Source organism: Entamoeba invadens, assembly GCF_000330505.1.
Source record: "Entamoeba invadens IP1 unplaced genomic scaffold scaff_1105074724332, whole genome shotgun sequence".
NCBI lineage: Eukaryota > Evosea > Mastigamoebida > Endamoebidae > Entamoeba > Entamoeba invadens.
Window position 1 is genome coordinate 12,404 of NW_004191636.1, and position 16,657 is coordinate 29,060.

The window sequence follows — 16,657 nt, forward strand, 5'->3', positions numbered from 1 at the left end:
AGCAGTGGGCCGATAAAATGGATAGCGTTGTTATTGTATCTTCAGATGAGACAAGAGATGTGGTTAACATTCCTATTTCACGCAATGGTAACAGAACTAGTATGCTTGGAGTGGTGTGTATGGATGGTTCTGCGTTACCTCCATACTTTATAGTTTCTACTAAAAGTGTTGAAAGGGAACTTGTAGAAAATGGAGTGACCAAGAAAAATGCCATTTTAAAATACTCAAAAAAGGCATTTATGAACACTTATCTATTCGAGGATTGGCTTGAAAATGTGTTTGTTAAAATATTAAACGAAAAAAGAAAAATGTTTGATTATTATGGTGTGGCCATATTCATCATTGATGGTTATGGTTCGCATTTGAGTCGACATTCGGTGAATATAATGTCCAGAAATAACATTCGTGTCATGCTCATGCCGAGTCATTCGTCGCATTTATTGCAAGTTCTCGATGTTGCCGTGTTTGCCAACCAGAAAAGAGTGTGTGAATCTGAAAAAAGTTTCATGAAAGATTCGTTTTCTTCTTTGTCTTATCAATCACTTCAAATTCTATCAATAATAAACTCTTGGCAAAAAGCCATAACCACGAAAAATGTTATTGCAGCGTTTGTTGCTTGTGGTTTAGTTCCAAGACTACTCGACAATATGAATGTTGTGTGTGAGATTGTGCCAAAGTCTTGTTCCAAAATTGATTGGTTTTTTGACGAAGAAGAAATAAATGTGTGTAAAAACGGGCTTCTTCTTGAAGGGCTCAGTGAAAGATTGGCAATGAAAAAGGTATTAAAAACTTTGAGACAAGAATCTCGGAAACGTGACAACTCAAAACTAGAAGAACCATATGGCTTTATCCTGTTCAAAAACGAGAGAGTAAAAATTACACAACTTTGATAATGATTATTTCATTTATTATTAATAATTTAAAATGTTATTAGATAAATTATTTTTATGTTATTAAAAATATAGTTTTATTAATTAAACGTTTAAATACATTTTTTTTCTGAAGGGTTGGTTTCAGTGTTAGGTCAAACTTTTAAAGACATTAACATTTGTGTTTTGAAGGTCTGTTTTATTTGTTTTATTCCATTGCAACACATCGACAAATTACGTTATTTATTCTGTCTTTATATTAACGAGAAGATTGAATTATGAATAATGTGTTATATTTATACTCCTCCATTAAATATGGACCCATCTAACCATGTAAATATTTCGCTCGGTCTTCAATTTACTGAGTATTTCCACAACTTCCCATTATTTAATTATTATCAAATTGAACTTTCTCACAGTTTATTTACTCTCATCTTGAGATCGTTCGTTTGGCGGGGTTTTTGAACAAGGCATTAAAATGTGTCCGAGTAATAAATGAATCTTTTAATTTTATTTTGTAGTTCTTTTTATAAAGTTAATAATTTAAAAATATTTTTTAAATAAAAAAATAATATTTTTTTTAATTTTTTGTTACAATTCTCAATAGTTTGTGGAATGTTCTTGAAATTTTGGAATATTTTCGATGAGACAACGTTGTTTGACTGACTCTATACAAAAATCATAATTGTATTTTCATTTTACTATTAAATTATCAAAAACGAGTTTTTTCCATTCCTTTATATTATTCTACAGATAGTAGAAAAATAGGGTGTCAGGAATAAATTGGGTGTCAAATAAATTAGGGATTAGTTAATGTAAAAAATGGGTTTCGTTTTTTTTCCCCCCAAAAAATATGAAAAACCATTAAATAACTCAAAATCAATCTGACACCCAATTTATTCTTGACACCCAAATTTTCTGCTATCTGTATACCATGTCCTTGTAGTCAGGTTAATGGCATAAAGTTTGATAAACATCTTATGTAATTTTAAAAAAAGAATAGGAAAACATAAAACAAATGATCAAAATGATGACTGAATTAAGCATCAGCAACACCAGTTGGATAAACAGCGCCTGTTGCGATACCGCATTGGTTATTTTTGTTTCTTGACATCAAAATGTATCCGTCCAAACCCCATGAAGCACCCCATGAGTTTCTGACGATGTAGTAGTCAGATCCGTCTTGAACACCATATCCAACAACAGCGACTCCGTGGTCCAATTGAGTTGATGAGCATTTAGCCTCGTCATAGACACCCTTCTTGTACAATTGGAATGAAGCACGAGAAGCATCAATAGCAACTGAGACAACACCTTCAACAGCGGCAGCGGTCAAAGCAGCTTCGTCACCTTGAGCAATTGATTTTTGTCCAGAGATGTGAGCAACAACCTTAGTTTTGTCATAGGCGCAGGTGGTTTCAGTAGCAGTGTATTTGTAGTCAGATTCAGCCATGATTCCGTTGGTCTTGATGTATCTGAAAGTCATAACAAGAGATCCACCAGAACATCCATTGTTTCCAACTGATGTTGAGCAGTCGACCAATTGTTGTTCAGAAAGATCCATGGTATCAACTGTGAATCTCTTGGATCCGGCAATGAGGAGTCTGTTCTCAACTGAAGCCAAAGCGGAGAAAGTGTAGCATGAACCACATTGAGCTTGATCTCTAACAGCTGGGACTTTTCCTTGTGCTCTCCAATCAACTGATTCTGGGACGGATTTTGGAACTTCAGACTTTCCAGTGAATGGTTCATAATGAATTGGTTTCAACATGGCCTGATACTCAGCATTGGTATGTGCAGCAAATGGGCCGTCAACTGACAACTCGAAGCTGTGTTGTTTGTTGAATGCTTCAACAAATTTGGCATTCTTGTTGAAAATGGCACGTCTTCTCAAATTCTCAGCAAGTGAGAAATGCTTCTTGTTGGCCAATTTCCAAGCATTGAAATCAGCAGCAGCTGCTATCGCAATGAGCAAACAGAACATTGGTATTCATAGTTCAAAACATCCTTTTTATACTATATTCGTGTAATTTATAGAACAATTATTTTCTTTCCACATCTACTTTTCCATCCTATTTTTATTCAATTTTGGTTTGGCTCTTTTTTAGTATCTTTTACTACCTTTTCGTTTTTTTACACTTCTCCACTATTTTAGAAAAGTAAAAACTAATAACACGTCGCTTTCTTTCTTTTTTGTTACTACTTTATTCTAATTCTTTTACTATTCAATTGTATTATTTGTATTATTTATATTTTTGCTTTTATTTTTGAGTTTTTTCTTCGAAATTATCTTTTTAGTTCGATGATTCTTGTGAATAAAATTTTAATTGAGCCACTCACATTCTTTCCCACTTAAAGCACTACTTCTCGTCATATTTTTCAATTCATTTATTTTAAGACTTATTCTTTCCAATTTTTAACTGTTTATTTATTTGTCTTAATTATAAATTATTATTATTTTTATATTTGTTTTTATTAAAATTTCTCATTGATTAAAATACTAGAATTTCTAATAATTTCAATCTTGTCAAAAAAAAACACTAAAAACTATTTTAAAATCTCATAAACTTTTTTTAACAAAGTAATTTTTAGTTCTTGTTTAATATATTTTGATTTTTAATAATGATAATAAGATATTATTATTAATTAATTAATTAATTAATAATAATAAAAATCATAAATACCAATTTTTTTTGTTTAAAGTAATTAAATAGATTATTAAACCATGTGTTATAAATAGATAAGTTAATACGCTTCTTCGTCTGAGTACTTTGGCTCATCTTTGTCATCCATTTTAGTTTCCACAACATTTGATGGCTCTTTCATAATATCTTTAATTATCTCTTTGACGTCTTCCTTGCTCTTTTCCTTTTGTGGGCATTCCAAACAGACTTCTTCTCCTCCAATCATTCTTCTCAAAGCAATAAAAGCAAACTCTTCATCCATATCGGCTTGAGACAAAGATTCTTCAAACACCAATTGTGCTTTTTCCATGTTAACCTTTTCATCTTTGTCCTTCATGTCTTTTTCTTCCTTCGTTTTTAAATCAATGACTTCTTCTTTATCAGCAGTTTCTTTCAAATCGTCAGGAAGGTCATCAGTAAATACCATTGAAATTGTCTCAATTGGAGTCATCTTGCAATTGTGAGTGGCAAACATTTCCAAGTCTTTTGGGAAAGACAGATTTTCAATGCATTTGTTCATTGCTTCGACAGCTTCCACTCTGATCTTGCACAAATCTCCACACGATGCAATGTAGCAGCTGACAGCTTCCTTAAAAGAGTCGTAATGGTTAGAAATCAACTGGTTGCATATTTTAAGGATTTGAGGTATTTTGAATTCGTAGATTTCCACTCGTAAATTCTCTACCTTATCAAGACATGCCTTCAAGTCACTTCGGATTTTCTTCACTTTCGCTGCGTTTCTGACAACTCTTGTATGTTGTTTCTGCTTCTGTTGACCAGTAAGAACAGTTTCCAATTCAACACTTGCTCTATACTCTGTCATCATTTTGAGGTAGTTTGCATTTAACTTGGCTGCAGAAGCAGATTGTGCCTTGTGATAATTGATTTCCTTCAGAGCGTCTCTGACCAACTTCTTCTTGCCTGTCTCGAGATTCTTCACCATAACTTCCATGGGCTTGATGATTTCGTTTGTGATTAAAGCAGAGGTGTTTAAGTGTGCTCTTCCAATGTTAATTGAATGTTCGTTCAATTTGTTCAAAACCTCTTTCAGTGAAGGGTCTGTTTTTTCAATTGGGTTTGATCTGCTGTGAAATATCCCTGACTTGACTGGGGCAGAGCCTTGGTAGTTAATTCCCTTACCATACACGTTTTCAAGAGCGGCCCTGTCTTTGAAATATGTAATGTACATTTTTGTCAATGTGACTACATCGTCCATCTTTTCAGCTACAACTGGAAAGTCGTACTAATCGTTAATCACTTGAATCAGTTCAGATTAAAAACAAACAACAAGAGAGTTCAGTGATGTCATTTCTGTTGTGTATTAGTTCGGGTGGAATCTTTATATATCTGCTTTGGCAAATGTACCTCTATCAAATAACTTCTTCGGAATTTACTCTACTTTTCAACTTCTTTTGTATTTTTATTATTATAATTTTTTTTATTAGAAATAAATAATTATTTTTTGGATAAATAAAAAAATTAACTTCTGATTTTTATCAAATGGCATTTTGACAACTGTTTACTGTTTACATTTTCTGGGATGTTTTTAATTCATTTTAGGTTTTTATTATTTTAATCGTCGTCTTTAATAAATTAGTCAACATAGTGCGTTTTCTTATGAACAGCCGCAGAATAATCCAACTTATTTCTTGAGTCACTTCTTTTGTCAATAAATCGAAGTTTTAACAAATGTAAAATCTTGTATCTAAATTTAGTGTAGATGATAGCTTCTAGAAAAAAAATAAATATTTAAGACCAGAATTGATGGGTACAAAAACTCAAACTTATGTTGAGTGTTTCTATCCTTCTACTTTCTGATTTATTTTAAACAATTATTATATCAAATACGGTCAAAAAACATTTAAGGAAAAGACTTAAAAACCTTATTTGACACACATAAAGACACTTTAAAACAAAGAAATTGATCACAATAATTTATACAGTCTTTTACATTTACTAGATGAGCGTGCATTGATATAAATTCATGGTATCAACAAATTCGGACATAGTGAGTGCAACAAAATTGAAATCTTTAAATGGGTCACTTCTCACAGTCAAAAATGCAATATCTGGAGTTTGTTCACTGCTATCAAGAACACAGTCCACAATTCTTTTCCCATCATACTTTCTACAGACATGCAGTACATCCTCATTTGTGTGTGATACAACTACCGCACTTCCGCCATTGCAATAATAGGCTCTTGAAAAATCCTCAACACTCCACCTTCTCTCCAGTTTCATCGCAACACCCCTTACACTTCGCAAATCAACATCAACAACATAATTGTCAACCCCAGCAATTAACACGCTTCGGTCGTCTGGTGAAAATATAGTTGTTATAAGTGGCGCTTCTGAATCATATTGAATAACTGGGTTTACACAATCCGTCCGTAAGTCCCACACACAAGCAGTCGAATCAAACGAACACGTTGTAAACAAATCTGGCGACGTATTTCCAAATTTTGCGACATTCACGTTCTCCCTATGGAGATTTCCAAAAATTCTAAGAATGGTAGCTGTTGTGTAATCCAAAAGGTTCACTGTATTTTCATGTCCCGAAGTGATTATTCTGGTACTAGTGCTATTGATATGTACGCTTGTAATATGTTGGAAGTCATCTTTCACCAACACCGCATCATTCTTTCGGTCAAAATCAAAGAACGCAAGTTGTCCATCTCGACTCCCCAATACACACGTGTTCTTCAAGTCGTTTCTTGGGTTCCAACATATCCCAAAAGCTGGTGATGTAAATGGTGAAATCACATTTTGGATGTTATTAGTCTCAGTGTTTCCAATAAAAAGTTCTCCACTCATCTTCCCAACAAGTAAAGTAGAAGGGACGTGTGGGTTAAATTCAAACTGCCTTATATCGTCATGTCCATTAAATATCTTGTCAAAGTGTGTGTCACCAAATACGTACGTTGACGCGACATAGTCAGTCAGATCTCTACTTGAAGCTTCTGTTTTGTTTCTATTAAAGAAGAAGAGATTTGGGATGACAGCACTTTCCAGTGAAAACTCTGCCTTGACTGTTTCTGCAATCAACTGCCTTGCTTTGTAATCAATTGTTTCATCGTCAAATTTGATTAATAACGGGAGGTATAATATAAGTATTCGGATGTACACGTCACTGTCTAAAATTGAAGGAATCTTTGTTTGTAATATCTTTTTATAAAACTTAATTTCTGCCTTAAGAAATTTATTGGGGACTCGTTGTAAAGTCAGTAATTCCATAATCATGGCGGGCTCAAGCGGCTCAAGTATTAACGATTTTGGAAGTGACAAGGTCGTCAGAGTCGTCATTGTGTACAACGTCCGAATAACATTTTTGATATCACAAAATGGGCAAAACTTCATTTTTAACGAGTTAAGTAGTGGGAGTTCTCCAACATATTTTAAAGGGTTATCCGACACGTTCAGACTCTTTAAGTTCGTCAGTTTCGTCATATTTTGTAGTGATGTTATTTGGTTGTCTCTACAATTGATCTTTTCTAAAGACTTTGGTAAAACCTCACCGTCTAGGGTTTTCAAATCAACACCCGACAACTTCAGTTCTTTAAGACTTATGTAGTACTTAATATCTTCCGTGATCATTCCATTAGAAACAAAACTTGGGTCTGAGGACACCAGCTTTGTTATCTCCCCCATTTCCAATTTAGTCAGTCTTTCGGCTTCGTGTTGTTCATAATTTTTCTTCATTCTGTATTTCTTGGATTATCTTAGCGACATTTAATTATTATAATTAATATATGTATTATAATTGAATTATTATTATTATTTTGTTATAATCTAAAACACTAGAAAGAAGTAGAACTTATAGCAAACAAGATATCAATGGAACTTAAAGTCGGACAACAATGGAGCTGATGTTATCCCCACTGTCATTGAAGTGTGCCGCGTCCCTTAAGAAACAAGCAATGTCAGCGACCCGTGGCATACTCAATCGTTCTCTAACCATCCTCGCAACAGTTACATTCTCAAAGACATCCCAAACACCATCACACGCCATAACAATGGCCAAATCCTCTCCGCTCCTGTTATATGTCAAAACTTCTGGTTCGGCAGTGAGTGCGGGGTGGCACCTTAAATCGCCCAGTGCTCGCGCCAACCCGACTTCACCATTAAGTCTTCCACTTTTGTCGACGTACCCGTTGTTCTTCCGGATTCTTCTCAACTCGTTTGGATGTGTTGGTTTGTGGTCGACGGACATTGGGATTTCAGTGTTTTTCTGGACCAAAAGTGCGCGGGAGTCTCCGCAGTTTGCGCAGTACAATTTCTGTGGCGTGATCAAGACAACGACCGCCGCTGATCCGTCCGTGTATTTCTGATTCTCGACATTCTACCTGTTACTCCTTTGTTCCTCGCACCGTCAAAAACACAAACTTTGTTAAGTATTTCATACGTCTCACTGAATGCCGTTTTCACCCAATTGTCTATATAATTCTCCGGTTCTATTTTCTTTTTCGAAAGACTCCTTTTGACCTGAGCTTGCAGCTGATTCGCAAAGACAGTCGGGAACATCGCTGATGCCATTTTAGAGACATTATCTCCTCCATGGCCATCAAACAGCCCGATCATATGAAACCCTTTCATCATGAAATTTTTGATTTCAAATGTCGTGTCTTGCATTGATGGTCGACGCCCTTTCATTTCACTGCTCCCAACTTCAATCGGGTGTTCATCTTCTGACAACACTCCGTTCGCCGTCTTCAGAGTCAAGAATTGGTACGTCTCCGATGGCATATTAAACGTTTTGACTACCTTCTTATCCGCAAAAACTGTTGTCGAAAGGATAGTTGTTGCGCCGTCGACCTCGTCTTTCGGTGTTTTGAGGACTGGAATTTGCACTTGGAAGAAGTCGAACTTCTTCTCGAGGTGTGGGATCTTTTCCTTCAGTGAAAGTTGGTTTCCGTTGATATTCATCGCGCTCAAGCTCTTCATTTGGCTGAACCCGACTGGTATTGTTTTGATGAAATTGAACGCGACATTCAATTCCTTCAAATTGTAGAGTGCAGTCAAACACTCGATGTCTAAAATGCAGTTACAGCACAAGTCGAGTATTTCAAGTTGACTCAATTTAGAAATTTGGTCGGGGATGACGGTGATCAAGTTATTCGAAAGGAACAACGTTTTGAGTGTCGTCAAATTGCAGACGCACCGTGGAAAGTGGAGTAAATTGTTGGACTGCAAGTAGAGTGTTTTCAACTTCGTGGAGACACTCAGACTCTCCAATGAACTTAAGTGGTTACACGCTAAATACAGATTTTCAAGATTCGATAGAGACGCCAAGACGTTGGTTGGAATATCGAATAAATGACAGTCCGAGACGTTCAGTGTTTTCAATGAGACACATCGAGAAAGACAGACTGGAAACTCGACTAACGGATTACAACTGACGTCCAACTGTTGTAACGTGGGGTGGCACGTCTTATCGTCAAACCATGTGATTCTGTTTTGGGACAAGTCGAGTCGCGAGATTTTCGATAACATTGACAAGTCCGGTGAACACGTCAGCTTGTTGTTTGCGAGGATCATATACTGTACGACGCCGTTCTCTGGAAATTCGATTGACTCAATACTGTTTCCACCAAATCTGCAAGAGCAATTTGGTGGAAGTGACTTGACCTCGTTAAGGCACCCTCTTATAACGATCAATGATGTCAATTTGGAGTTAGTTGACAAGTCGGGGAGGAACATACACTTAGTGTCCGACATCACTATCTGGCACAGACTTGACATTGCGTCGATAGTATTCAAACACGACACAAATGACTTGTTAATGATCAGAGTTTTCAATTTTGTGAGGAGAGAGAGTGAGTCGGGGATATCGACAAAATTGTTGTTATCGATTTCGAGTTGTGTCAACGATGGGCACTTACAAATGGTTTCAGGAAATTTGTCGAAATTGTTTGTCGAAAGGTATAACCCCGACATCCTCTCCAACTTACTGATCGATGACGGAACGTCTTTTAATTGGTTCTGTTGGAGCATTAAAATTGTGACTTTTGACAACTGACATACAACCTCTGGAAATTTCTCAAATTCGTTACTTGTGAGTTCTATCTTCTTCTTAGTACTCTACCATACTATATTAGTTAAGTTGTAACAAACAAACGTAATTCATATCAGTGCATTTCGCTAAAGAAACGGGAAGTGTTTTCAGAAAGTTTGCAGTGAATGAGATTCTTTGTAACTTAGTCAAGTTGCCAATGCACTCGGGAATCTCCGTCATTTGGTTTTGAATCATCTGAAGTTCTTCCAGTCCGGTCAGTGTGCTGATTTGTGTTGGAAACGTCGTAAACTGATTCGCATTTAAGTCAAGATGCCGGATTCCAGTCAGCGTGGCAAACGACAGTGGCAACGCGTTGATTTTATTTGCCATCATTCTAAAGTGGGTGAGGCCCTTGAAGACGCCCATTTCCTTTGGAAGAACCTACTTGTTACTCATTGTGACCATTATTAGTTTATTTATAAAATAAATATAGTTTTTCGATAGTTTTACATCGTTTGTGAAGTTCATTTAATTATTCTTCGTTTGAAGAAAGAAAGAAAGGCAAACTGAAATGTCATTGTTGGAAAGGTCGATTGAAACGATAGTTCCTGATTGTCCAAGACAGTCTTTGGGAAACAACTTCAGTCCCGAATTCTTTTTGTTATAGTGTTGTTTCTCTTGACTCATTTTGTTTTCGAGTTGAATAGTTTGATCTAAATTTTGATTTTATATTTTTGGCACTTTTTTTCGATTTTGTTTTTTTTTATTTGTTTGCGGTCGTTCAAAGAGCATTTGCTTGACTGTGCCTTTTTATTTGTTTTCTCTTGTGTGTTTGTCGCTCAAATAATCTCGTTTGGTTGCATTCCGCATTTTCTGTCACTTGAAAACTCAAAATGGTCAAATTTTGAACTTCGTTCTGTTTTTATTAAATAACAATAATTATAGTTTTATAATTAGTAGTTATAAATAAATAAAAAAGCATTTAAAAAGTGAATATTTGACTTAACAAAACGGGATTTTCGTATTTGATTTTAATTAAAAAAAAATTTATTATAATTTAAATTATTAAAAAAAATAAATTAAAAAATAATTCTTTGATATAATCAATTTAACTTCGACAATTAGTTGTTGATTGGTTAATTATAGTAGTTTAAATTATTTTTTTTAATTAAATATATTTCTTTGATAAAACGTCCGTTTTAAATATATAATTTAAAATAATAATAATATTTAGTAAAATAAATTATAGAGTCAGTCTAACAAGGTTGTCTGTTCCCCAAAAGTTGTCTTTTTGACAAAAAATAATTGATTTTTGTTTTAAAAAAACGGGAATTGGGTAAAAATGAAAAAAAACTGGGAAAAATATTGAAACAATGATTTTGGGGTTTTTCAAAAAAATTCCCGAAATATTCCATTTATAATGGTCTAAAAATCGGCAGACAACGTTTAGCAAATGACTCTATTTGTTAAAAAATATTCAATTTTATTTAAAGTTATTGTTAAATTCTTGAGTTAATAAATAACTTTAACTTTTTTGTGTTGAGAGAATATGCTCAATAACATTTGTATTTTAAAAAAACAAAAATTTTTGTTTTTTAATGTAATAACAAATGTTCAATTAATTTAAACAATAAATACAATTATTATTTTTGTTATTATGTTAAACAATTTATATATATTATAGTTAATTTAATTAAAACAATATTTTATTTAAAAAAAACAAAACAATAATTTTAATTATTCCAAATCAAACAACAATATTTAATTTGGAAAAAATAAAAATAGGATCATCGATTGTTTTTTTTAATTCCAAAAAAGTTTTAATAAATGTTTTTTTAGCCTAAAAAACAATTATAAAAAGTTTAGCACCTTTTCATCATCAATCCAATTATTCGTGTTTTTTCATTTTTTCAACCAAATAACTTATTAACATTCAAAATTATTCGCAAGTATCCCCATTAATTTATAGTTTTAGAATGATTTTATAACTATAATAAAATAGTAAAAAAAAGCTTATTGGATCTCTTGCTGTCGTCTGTCAAAACACGGACGATTGTGGTTGTTTTTTCCTTTCGAGAGTGAACTTAAAAATAAGAATTCTCGAATGGGGATATCAGAGACAATACTGACACTTTGGAATAACATCCCAACAATCACACCACACTATTTTACAGTGGCGTTGCTATTTATAGCTCCGGTTCCACTGAGTTTAGTGAGTCGACACATAACAAATCGGACTGCCAGAGTCTGGTTTATTATATTGACATCTGTGATATCTCAATGGATATGTTTCCAAGAGTATATGCTCCATGGTACACTATCTATTCTTATCACATACATTTTAATGAAGACAGTCAAATACCCATACGCACATTACCTCAATCTCATAATTCAATTCATTTACGTCTTATACGGCCATGCGTGGAGAATGTATAACTTCTATTTAATCTATTCAACAGACTGGACAATATTACAAATGATGCTCATTGTACGACTGAGTTGTATCACTTGGGATCGCTCCTTATCTTTCAGGCCAGAAAATGAAGTGAAGCCCCGTCACAAACACTTGGTCATGAAAGAAGACCCTTCACTGACAGACTTATTTGCTTATTGCTATCACCTTCCAGGGATGCTCATTGGTCCCAATGTCGATTTCAACACGTTCTACAAATATTTAGACTTGTCGATGTTCCCTAATAAACAGATTCCAGTCACTATAACTACCAAGGCCTTCATCACAAGACTAATCGAACTCTTTGTTATCTACTGCTGTGGTGTGACATCGCCAGTGGAATTTACATATGTCATGACTGACGATTTTGTCCAACAAACGTTCCTCTATCGACTTGGATACTTACTTGTCGCACACTACACAAACATGTCGAAATACCTATTCATGTTTGTGGCTGGCGAACTGGCGTGTGTTGGGTGTGGCATATCATATTACGTCACGGAGAAAGGGCAGGAGAAGTTTGCGAAGTTCAGGAACATCCGAATCACCAAGATCTTAACTGCGCGCGGACTTAAGATGTTTGCATCGAACTGGAATTTGGGGATAGTTGATTGGGTCACTTCTGTAGTCAATGATATTGTCCCCGATAGCTGGGGTTGGCTTGCGCGACATGCTTTGACGTATATCATGAATGCGTTCTGGCATGGGTTATACCCGGGGTACTTACTCTTCTTCTTCTGTTGCGGAATTCCATATGAATTCTGTTCGAGGAGGTTTTTGAGAATCATCAACACGTATATTAACAAGAAGAGCAAGTTGTATTGGGTGTGGCAAGTTGTTGGGATGTTCTTGTCCCTCATGTTGATGATCTTCTGTCACATTGCATTCAACTTGATGGCATTTTCGTATGTCTGGAAGGCGTGGACGAACCTGTATTTCTACTTCTATGTGATGCTTGCCGCGATGTACGTATTGCAGTTTGTGATACCTCCACTTCCTGCATCTTATTGGGATGACAAAGGAAGTCAACAAAGGAATCTCAAGGAAAGCGCGACAAAGAAAGAGATGAAGAATGAAGAGGGGAAAGAAGAGAAGAAAAGGACTGAGGAGAATGTGGGAAGCCCAAAGGCGAAAGACGAGTAAGATATTACATTCACTATTTTTGTTCTTTTTTTGGTTGAGTGCGGTGAGAGGGGAAAACAATAAGAAAGTAAGAAAGAAAAATACTTCAAGTGAGTTAAAAATTAGAAACGAGGAGCGGTGGCACGACCATTATTTATGAGGATGAGAATCAAATCAGATATCCACCCAAATAACTTCTCCCATATCCAATAGAGAGGAATTATGTCAACAGAAAATTGTCTACTTCTAAGATAGTAATACACTGTCCCTAATAACTCGAATAATAAAAGACCACTACAGATGAAACGAAGTGTCACTGTTATCACCGATTCACTCTTTTGAACGACGGTAATTACTTTGTTGTCAGTGCCTATTACATCATCGGGGAAACACTCGAAATGCGGAGAAGTCCCATAATATACCAAATTGGTGTGACAGCCAGGCGTACATTCAACACAATGCGTCCTACTCACCTGATTCAAACACTTACAATCAACTCCATAACTGAGCCCAAACATCATTACACCTAACAAAACCCACTCCATTCTCTGATTTTTCGAGTTGGATGCTCTGAACTGATAATGCTCTTATTAATTTGTGAAGAAGAAAAACATTTTGAATAACAAGAATTTTTCAATGTTATTCCATAGTTTTCAATAATTAATATATAAACAATTAAAGACAAAAGACCCATCAATTAAATGCCATACGTGCAGATTTCACTGTTCTTAATGAACTCCAAGTCTGTTCTTGGGCCGAAAATAGATCGGATTGATTTAATACCATAAGAAATCATGGTGGGTCGCTCAAGACCAAATCCCCAAGCGATGACTGAAATGTCCTCAGGAACACCCATTGTTCTGAGCATCTCTGGTCTGAAGACACCAGAATTGCCAACTTCAACATACTTTTTGAGACCCGCGTGGTACGCGAAAATCTCCATAGAGGGCTCGGTGTATGGGTTGTATGCCGGTTTGAATTTGACGTCGGGAAGACCCATCTTAGTGAAGAACTCTTTGATCACCGCAATCAATTGAGCAAGTCCAATGTTTTTATCTGCTATAAATCCTTCGATTTGATGGAACTCCGCCAAGTGCGTTTGGTCGACGGTTTCATTACGGAAGACTCGGTCAATGGAGAAACACTTGATTGGTTTGAACTCGCCGTCTTCCTTTGCTTTTTTGGCCAATTTTGCTAAAACACGCGAACTCACTGCAGTCGTGTGCGTTCGCAAAATACACTTCTCAGCTTCTTCCTCTTTCCAGTCTGATCTCCATCCAATGGATCCATAGTCCCCCACAGAATGTACTTTTTTCACTTTAGCAACATAGTCTGGCTCCATATCAGCAGCACTCGTCTTAGCAGGCGCTTCTAAGAAGAAAGTGTCTTGTGCGTCTCTTGCTGGATGTTGTTGTGGTTGGTACAATGAGTCGAAATTCCAGAAACTGCTCTCGACATACATGTCAGTTGGCATTTCCTCAAAGCCCATCTCTAAGAAGATGTTCTTGAAGTTTTCTCTGACTTTCGAGAGTTGGTGTCTCGACCCCCCCTTCGGGTATATACCATTGGCTTCAGTGTTATATTCCTTCCAATTCGCATCTTTCCACGACCCATTTTGAAGCATTTCCGTCGTCAAATTGGTCACTGGCTTTGATCTCTTATTGAACATTTCACCACGAGTTAAGACATAATCAGTCATTGTCTCTTGTTTCAAAAACTTTCTTCGCTTGAATATGACTTCTTCGTTTTTGGTGGCTTGTCTGCCAGCCAAGACTTCTTTAAGTGACTGTTGTGTTGTGTCCTCAAAAGTCTCAACAAGGCGAACTACCTTTTGTCCGTCTAATTTGATGATTTTAAGTTTCATGCCTTCCGCAAACCCTGTTCTGTAATATGCCAATTTTTCAAGGTCGGCCTTTGCGGAGCCGTCTTTTGAGATTGCTTGGAAAAGTCTAAATTCCTCACTTCCATTCGACAAAACGTCTTCCGCATTTTTGGTGACAATTTGCTTTGAAACTTTTTTCATTTCGGACTTGACTATGTTCGCCGCGTCTAATGATTTGATGGCTCCAATAAAGGTATTGTCATACGCCAATTTCTTTTCCTGAGCAAAGTCGTATGCGGACACAATGCTCTCTTGTGCATCTAACGTCTCCAGTATCAAATCTTTCGCTGCCATTCGGCTCTGTCAAAGTTCCTATTTAGGGTTTCTAATACAAGTTTACTCCTGTTGAGTCAAGACAACGTCAGAGCTTCTTTTTTGGTATTTTCTAAATAATTCAAACTAGTTTATTTACTAGTTTTATTCTATACCTTGTATAATAAAATAAATAGTTTCTTATTATAGTTAAAGTATTGTCTTTGAGGCTCGAAAAACTCTTTATTGGGAATGGCAAGCATCAAAGCAGTGTTCCACTTTGATACAGTGGCCATTGGTCTTCGCGAAATGTTTAAACGAGCGACAGAAAGAGAGGCGTTCAAAAATAGTAAATCTCTTGAAGAACAAATTCACAATTTGCAGAGCTTGTGCCCCGTTGCGACTTACGACGAAATAACTCGAGTGTTGGATATCACAAAGGAAGTCATTTCTTTGGACTCGTCGAAGACGGAAACTGCGGCGGAGAATGACACAACAGTCACAACAGATAACACTGAGACACTTGTCCTTAAAACAAAACAACAAGTAATTGCGGAGATAGTATTACTTGCAGAGAGTCTTGCTGCACAAAGAGTTGCGATAACAGAGAATGCTATCATATGTTACGTGGAGGATTGTTGTGATGGAGTCACGTTAAGCTTCGACGACATCCCTCTCGACCTTCGAAAGACCAAAATCAGTCGTGACCTTCCTGAGCCGACCAATGACGTTCTCTGTGATTTTTGTAATGAACTTAAAAACAAAGTCGAGAACATCAACCCGAGTTTTGTGTTTAATGCAGACGAGTTTGGGTTCCAAGAGAAACGCGGTGAACGGTTCATCATGGCGTTTGGTGTTGGTGCGCCTCAGAAGATGTTTCTGACACGAAAGAGCAAAGAGTCGAATTTTTTTTGTTGTATATGTGCGGATGGTCAAACGCTACCCCTCTACCATGTTTCAGAAAATGAAGAGGACAGGGACGAAGTTATAACCATGAAAAAGAAGAACGTAAAAATCTGTGAAGACTGTACTATTTGTATCACACAGACGGTATTTGAAAAATGGGTTGCCTTCTTTTGTTCTCAACTGAAGGAAAAGAAGAACAAAATGAAATACACCGACAAGACGGTGTTGATATTACCAGAAGACTACAAGAAGTATGGGAAAGGGTGTGACGCGACATTCAAAGAGAACGCAGTCGATCTGTTATATGTACCAGAAGTGGTCGACAGAAAATTATCGCCCATCCACAGAATTTTCAATAAAATGGAACAACTGAGTGGGAGGAAGAAGTATACAACGAAGAAACAAACGAAGAACGAGGCATATGTTTCAAGTGTGGTTGCTCGGTTCAATGAAAGTGCCACGAAAAGGTATATTGAAGAGTGTTTAACACTATGGCGT

General features: G+C 36.0%; 7 protein-coding genes across 7 annotated transcripts; 2 read left to right on the top strand and 5 right to left on the bottom strand.

The window, feature by feature from the left end:
- Positions 1–1,908: 1,908 nt before the first annotated feature.
- Positions 1,909–2,853, bottom strand: EIN_197340 (cysteine proteinase 3 precursor, putative; the record flags this gene model as incomplete). Its single annotated transcript, XM_004183119.1, has 1 exon — positions 1,909–2,853. One exon carries the CDS (start codon positions 2,851–2,853, stop codon positions 1,909–1,911), a length of 945 nt encoding a protein of 314 aa, XP_004183167.1.
- A 761-nt stretch (positions 2,854–3,614) lies between these two features.
- Positions 3,615–4,862, bottom strand: EIN_197350 (hypothetical protein; the record flags this gene model as incomplete). The annotated part of the gene is made up of 2 exons (XM_004183120.1): positions 3,615–4,796; positions 4,839–4,862. 2 exons carry the CDS (start codon positions 4,860–4,862, stop codon positions 3,615–3,617), a joined length of 1,206 nt encoding a protein of 401 aa, XP_004183168.1.
- Positions 4,863–5,509: 647 nt separating this feature from the next.
- EIN_197360 (WD-repeat protein, putative) lies at positions 5,510–7,252 on the bottom strand (the record flags this gene model as incomplete). The annotated part of the gene is made up of 1 exon (XM_004183121.1): positions 5,510–7,252. One exon carries the CDS (start codon positions 7,250–7,252, stop codon positions 5,510–5,512), a length of 1,743 nt encoding a protein of 580 aa, XP_004183169.1.
- Positions 7,253–7,394: 142 nt separating this feature from the next.
- On the bottom strand, positions 7,395–10,232 carry EIN_197370 (podocan precursor, putative; the record flags this gene model as incomplete). The annotated part of the gene is made up of 4 exons (XM_004183122.1): positions 7,395–7,892; positions 7,937–9,616; positions 9,669–9,986; positions 10,113–10,232. 4 exons carry the CDS (start codon positions 10,230–10,232, stop codon positions 7,395–7,397), a joined length of 2,616 nt encoding a protein of 871 aa, XP_004183170.1.
- A 1,417-nt stretch (positions 10,233–11,649) lies between these two features.
- On the top strand, positions 11,650–13,140 carry EIN_197380 (membrane-bound O-acyltransferase domain containing protein, putative; the record flags this gene model as incomplete). Its single annotated transcript, XM_004183123.1, has 1 exon — positions 11,650–13,140. The coding sequence occupies one exon, from the start codon at positions 11,650–11,652 to the stop codon at positions 13,138–13,140; it is 1,491 nt and encodes a 496-aa protein (XP_004183171.1).
- A 676-nt stretch (positions 13,141–13,816) lies between these two features.
- Positions 13,817–15,295, bottom strand: EIN_197390 (phenylalanyl-tRNA synthetase alpha chain B, putative; the record flags this gene model as incomplete). The annotated part of the gene is made up of 1 exon (XM_004183124.1): positions 13,817–15,295. The coding sequence occupies one exon, from the start codon at positions 15,293–15,295 to the stop codon at positions 13,817–13,819; it is 1,479 nt and encodes a 492-aa protein (XP_004183172.1).
- Positions 15,296–15,505: 210 nt separating this feature from the next.
- Positions 15,506–16,594, top strand: EIN_197400 (hypothetical protein; the record flags this gene model as incomplete). Its single annotated transcript, XM_004183125.1, has 1 exon — positions 15,506–16,594. A coding segment is annotated over one exon (1,089 nt), but the record flags the coding sequence as incomplete, so codon positions are not given.
- Positions 16,595–16,657: the final 63 nt, after the last annotated feature.